The sequence below is a fragment of the Aplysia californica genome, unplaced genomic scaffold (genome assembly GCF_000002075.1).
Source record: "Aplysia californica isolate F4 #8 unplaced genomic scaffold, AplCal3.0 scaffold00502, whole genome shotgun sequence".
NCBI classification, from domain to species: Eukaryota; Metazoa; Mollusca; class Gastropoda; order Aplysiida; family Aplysiidae; genus Aplysia; species Aplysia californica.
In genome coordinates this window covers 346,920-353,554 of record NW_004797772.1, presented here as the reverse complement: position 1 = coordinate 353,554, position 6,635 = coordinate 346,920, and the positions used below count along the sequence as shown (strand labels likewise).

The 6,635-nt window shown below is 45.0% G+C and overlaps 1 protein-coding gene across 1 annotated transcript in view; it reads right to left on the bottom strand.

Moving 5' to 3' along the window:
- Positions 1-6,635, bottom strand: part of LOC101853809 — a gene marked incomplete in the record, with an annotated part of 141,352 nt that overhangs the window by 18,031 nt on the left and 116,686 nt on the right. Inside the window, 2 exon segments of the mRNA XM_035971777.1 lie at positions 2,148-4,402; positions 4,872-4,963. Coding sequence (XP_035827670.1) covers positions 2,148-4,402; positions 4,872-4,963 — 2,347 coding nt within the window.

Genomic DNA, 6,635 nt, shown 5'->3' with positions numbered 1-6,635 from the left:
CACATCCCCTTTCAGACATGTAGCGATGCCAGGTATATATTTATAGAGAGAAAGCATTACAGAAACACGCCATTAAAGAAAACAAAAAAACAACAACCAAAAACCCATTAACTCTTACTACCAAAGAGCAGTGGCGGGCAATAGCTGACACTGGTATTTGATACTATCAATTAGGATCCATTCCCGCGGATGCCCAAAAGGGGCCGACACCAAATACGGTAGAGTGTCCATTACTACAAGACACACAACCCTGTTTTCGAGAAACCCGAACCATTAAATAATTACTTTTATATGGCTTTATGGGTGGACAGAGGCATGTCGAGAAACCACAGATGTGGTGCTTTTGAAAAACTAACAAAAATATACGTCTGGGAGACCTAAAATAATTTCAAAACGAAAACAAAAATAAAAACTAGTACGAAACACACTCTTAAGCTGAACGCTCATGTATACACTAACGTATCCAAAATGATGGTTCCATATACTTTCATGTTTTAATACATCCTTGTCATTTTCTATGATCAAATAACCATTCTCATCCTGAATGTACAATTTCAAAGCAATGTTTCCATATGATTTAGCTTTTTAAAAATATGATAAAATAATCTATCTCGGTCTGCTAATTTTTTTTCAATTTAGTGGTTAGGCTACCGGACTCGTAATGGTGAGGTTGCGGGTTCGGGGGTTCGAGCCATGGGCTTGACGTTGTGTCCTTGGGAAAGGCACTTTACACGAATTTTCCTCACTTCACCCAGGTGGGAATGGGACAGCGAAAGATCTTGTAAGAAGGTTCGTGTTTTAGCGCCTATAAATGGCCGCTTGCACAGTATGCTTCCCAGGAAGTTGAGGTTGTTTCGAAATGCTCTCAGGTCTGCTGGGGTAATAATATAGATTGTGAAGCGCATAGAGCCTGCTGCTCAGCGGGGATTTGCGCTACACAAATGCTATCTATTATTATTATTACTTTTTAACTTCTGTGATGCTCCAAATCTCATATTAACTCCATTCAAACTCTCTCCTCAGTAATGAAAGCAGGAATGCTCTTGCCAGCCACCTAAAATAAATAACATCTAATGATACAACTAATTAGCGTTTAGCTAAGTTTGTTTGTCGTAATGAAAGCATTAGCAGTGTCCTTAATGAGCAAAAGACTGCTCATCTTTTCTTCGTTTTCTTCTTTTAATGACCCCCCCAAAAAAAAACCCAAAAAAAAACAAACAACACCCCACAACAACAACCCAACAACAAACAAACAAACAAACAACAACAACAACAACAACAACAAAACACACACACACAACAACAACAAAAACCCGCGGTTAAGGCACCACTATGATAGAGGGCTGCAAACACCATGGAGTAGATGAACAAGGCCAACATAGGTTTGCAGACTAAATTCTTTCGATATTTGCAGAGCACATAGTTTATAGTAGTGAAGAGTGGTGGGCGAGGCTCTGGTGGTGTGGTTTGTTTCTTCATCTTCCCTATGAAATATCTGTCGTCCTTCTTTTTCTCCTTCTTTATTGTGTTTGTAACTCTCTTGTAGCACCTTTAATGTTCGACACTTGTATGACCAAGTTGCGTTGCAAGTGCCGTAAAAGTTAACTAAAACAAGAGGACCAATCATAATATAATGTACAGGATACCAACTTTCAAGCAAACCATACACCAGAGCACCCGTTAACCAGCCATCAACTAGCATCCATAATTGCACTCTAATGTCGAGAATGACGCTCACCCTGCAGATGTGCAAAGTACCGGTCCCTAAGATTTGAGGTGTTACAATAGAGTAACATTCAAAGAAAAGAAGGAGGAGAGAAAAGGACGAAACATGTTTGATAGCAAAGGAAGAGTAAACCACACCAGAGCAGAAAAAGCAAACCATACCAGAGCACCCACATTGTTTGAGTTTGAGTAAAGAGACGTACATCAACACAACAATGGTCATTTAACACCTAGAAAAAGTAAGACTGAATCAACAGAGTGAAATTACAGAAATAGGAGCCACCAGCGTCGCCCTCCAACCACCTGCAACCACCCACCTACTAATTCTAATGTCCCCAGTCGCGGTCTAGTGAGGAAAAGTGACTCTTACCCTGAGGAACATCAACGATTTATTTATAAAGGCACCAGCCATCTCATCTTACCCTGTAGATGTGGAGGTTGTCGTACTCCGAGGGAGGCCCCGCCCTCTGGGGCGTCAAGTGACGCACAGGGATGGGCCGCACCGACAGCTCCGGGTGCACGCAGGAGATCATGTCCTGCACCGTGGAGGACTCGGAGAACACCGAGACTCTGGGGTCGCCCTGACCCACGGGGAACTTGGCCGGGAACAGACTGGTGTGGCTGGGCGTGTTCGGCTCGGTCAATGCTCCCGCCACGTCCTCGTTCAGACTTGCAGGGTCAAGGCCGAGCGTGATGGCCATGGGAGGCTTCCAGTGTTTTCTGTGGCTGAGGTCGGAAGTCGGGCTCAGCCTCTGGGTCAGCGCTTTCGTCCCCAGCTTCAGCCGGTTCAGCCGGTCCCGCCAGCTGTGCTTTCTCTGAAGCTGTGGCTTATCGTGGGTGGGGCCTGTTCGCAAGCTAATGCTCCTGGAAAGGGCCACAGGAGCTTGGACATTATCGAACGTAAATTTATTTTGGGTTTGGTCTTGTTGGTCGGGAGAGAATATTGTCTCCAGCTGGGGGTTCTGAGACACCTTCTGCTTGCTAGTTGCAGGGTCAGTCGGAGCTATTGGCGCAGACCGGCGCCTCACCTGAATGTTCACAGCCTTCCCGTGTTTATCTCTCAGCCGCACTGCATCGGCCGGCTCAGCGTAGAGCGGGCTGGACAGCGTAGCTATAGAGGACTCCGACGACGACTTTAACCGAGACAAACGCCCCAACACACTGAGAGGAGTCGCCGTCTGTTTCCTCCGTGTATCCTCCTCCTGAATCACGAAGCTCGAGTCGATGTTCGCCGACTGTTCTATGTGGGTGGGCGTGCTGGACTGTTCGCTGGACCCGCCCTCAGACATTATGACAGACATGGTGGTGGTGAAGACACATTTAGAAAGCTGACGGCACTCTTGCACAGGCGTGGTGGAATTTCTTACTACACTAGATGAGGTGGGCTGAGGCGGTGGGCTGGTGGGTTGCGACACAACAGGAGGCCTACCAATATTGACCGAATGCGAAGTGACAAATTTGATTTCTTGAGATGCTCCATTAGGAATTTGAATACTACCAATGTACTTCTCACTAACAAATCTCCCCTCCTGAGAAGTGGAGCAGAAGGAGGGGTTTTCAGTCAAGGGCACAGGCTCGTCAGAGAACACATTTTCCATTCGCTGGATACCTTTCACATGGGCCACCGGCAAGGGGGGCCACTCATCATCACTGACAGAACCTGCGATCTGCCGTGCTTGTTCCAGGGCAGACAACCCCGAGGGATTACTCGTAACCGCTGAGGCGTCACAAGCAGACTGTGGGACCGTGCTTACGCCAGCACTATTTCTGCGAGTCTTGCCTGAGCCATTCTGACTCTGGCTTGGCTTACTGTGGCTATCAAAAGTCTGGCTGTCCCGCTCACAGTTCCCACGAAGTTCCATCGCAGTGCGGGGGTCAACCTCAGCGATAGAATTCCGCCAAATGTCCTCGTAGTCGCTGAGCCTATCACTCAAGCTAGAGCTGAAATAATTGCTCTCCGCCGCCTGCATAAGGCCTAGGTTCGTGGTGAAGTATAAGTTAGATTTAACCTTTGGCGCTTCCACCTTGGGATGTGTCCATGCACGACTCTTTCCTTGTGCTTGCCAGGCACCTGCTGGCAACGGGCCTAAACTTCCTCCAAGAGGGGGACCCGAACTCGTACCAACTGGGATATTGCTGGGGTTGGAGCTATAAATATCTGCACTGCTTAGCTCCGCTTGCTTTGATTGCCCGGCTTTGAGAGGCAGCTCCGGTTGAGGTGGAAGGCATGTGGGACTGGAGGCTAAAAGCCAAGATTCGTGGCTTACGCTTCTTTCGACCCGCAAGGACTGACGATGATTCGATGAGGAAATCTGCTGTAAACTACTGGAGTTTTTATTTCTGGAGACGCTTATCCCTGGAGTAGTCCCTGATGCTGAATTGAGTTGCGGTGGCAAACACGGTTGGGATGGAAGACTCACCTCTACACTCCCTTGAGAATCTTCACCAGGACGCGTAAGAAATTTCTTTGGCTGCCCCCGTAGGGCGCCCTCTATATTATTGCGGGCTCGCATGAAGTGGGAAAAGTCAGAGTCTGAACGTGATGACGTACTGTCCTGTGATGTGCTTCTTGGTATAGGATGCTGAATGTTGATTGGTTCACTGCAGGATTTGTGAAGTAGACCAAAGCTTGGTTGTGGTGATGGGGACTTGCGAGAGATTGGACTCACCCAGAAGTCTGAAACCAAAAGTAGACAATAAGTAATAATAATAACGAAATTATTAGACAATTCTCACAGCAGCTTGTTACATATAAGTAGGATCACCTTTCCTTGGTATTGAGGCTGATTAGTATTGATGTGTCGAAATCCTTTTGAATGGGTAAACTGGTTAACATTTTAAAAAGTGAAAAAAAATTCTAAGTGAAAGAGACCAAATCTAGGCACAAATTGAGTAATAATAATTTTCAAATCACAGGTGTGCTATTTACTCAGTCTGCAGGCTTTTAAAAGGTATGAGCTATAAAAAAAAATAGATAGAACAATAGTTCTGATATTCACTCCGATAGACTTAGATTCTTGCTCAGAAGAAAACAAACTTAGATCTATATCAATTTCCTTTAAAAGCAGAAGTTTTGCAAGACTATAATGCACAACAAAGAATAAAAAGATCATTTAATTTCTAAAGGGTACACATTTGTATCTTACCTTGGCCTAGCATATCCAAAGATGCTAGTTCCCGAGTGGACCGTGCCTGCAATATGGCACTTGGAAGTCTCAAATGATATGGAATTTCATCCCTGCAAAGATCATAGAGTCATTGAACACCCATGTATGTGTATAGCAGAAAGGAGACGAAGGAGAAAAAAAAATATTATGCTAAGACATAATCAAAGCTATATAGCGGTAAATAAAACGACGTTTTTGTCAATTATTATAACATCTCTCAAACTCATCAATGGGGACTCTCTCCTAGAGGTTAAGGTGTTCGCCTCTCATTCAAAGGTCAAAGGTCCCGAGTTTGAATCCGGGTTGCGACGGAAACATTTTCTTCTCTCAAATGTTCACCTTTCACCTCCTTTCCTGCTCTCTAGCAATGTGCTGTCGTCTGCTTTCGTCTCCACTTTCTGCCCCAACCCCATCACCTCCTTTGCCCCCTCCTCTAGGCTCCTGACTTTTCTGCAGCCTTTCTACTGATACTCCTTGGCTCCTTCTTGCTGCCGTCTTTCAGCCACACTCCTGATCTTCTGGTAGGAAAGATCTACACCCAGCCTTCTCGGAAAAAGGCGAAAGATCTTGGAGGTCCTGTGTGCAAGCTGCGCACGTTAAAGATCCCTTGGTGGTCCAAAATCGATAAGAGTAGGCTTCGACCGCCACCCGAGCAAAATTCAAAATTTCCTACCATCTGAAAATGTTTAATGTGTCCCGCGCGCTCAGATGACCTTATGCAGTTGCAAGCACCTTAAAACACTTTTTAAAAATAATAAACATTTAAAACCCACCAATCAATTTTCCAGAATAGGTAAATAGAGAAAGTCAGTGACAAGATTAAATAGAATCTGAACATAAATTTCTAGAATATTAACTCTATGCTATCAGAGGGTGTGGTTGGGGTATGGGCGGTAGAGGAAAGGTCTGAGTAAAGAGATTTGTTTGCTTGTTGAGAAAAGAGAAGCACATCGACACAATGATGGTCATTTAGTGCTGGAAAAAAGTAAGATAGACAGACAGAAACAATTGGGGGAAAGGTAAGAAGTAGGATCTACCAGTAGCGCCCTCCAACCACCAGCTGACTTAAGAGAAGCACATTGACACAATAATGTAGGTTTTTATACCTGTGTCAATACAATTAAGATCATTTAGGAGGTGGCGTTTAACCCTGCCTGTCACAGACAACCTGGGCAGAGAGGGACACAACGTCCCAACTGAAGACAGAGAATCAATACAAAATTACCCCTCATGGAAATCAAACTCTTTCACTACAACGATGTTCACCACTGTACTAACTACAATCTGTACACAATTTTTTTTTAAACAGAAGCAAACTTTAAAAACTACTCACATGTTATCTACATAATATGCAATGAGCGCTGGCACTGAATGAAAAAAATGAGCTGATCCCTGGAGACGAAATCCAGCATCTGACCCCTCGATGAGATAGTGGTCAACGGCCGGATGGCCAGAGAGACGAGACTGGACACTCAGAGCCAGAGAGCTGGCCTGACTAGACTTGCGCACAATGAAATTCTGCAAAAGAAAATTTGGCGCTTTGTGTTAGTTAAAGCAACGCAGGTTGACCTGATCGAGATCGAGATACAGTTTTAGTTGTATGAGTAGAGAGAGGCACATCGATACAAATTTGAGTTATTCAATGCTGGGAAAAGGCTGAAGCAAAGACTCTCTTTATCTCTCTTAAATGCACACACAGACACGTGAATTCTCTCTCTCTCTCTCTCTCTCTCTCTCTCTCTC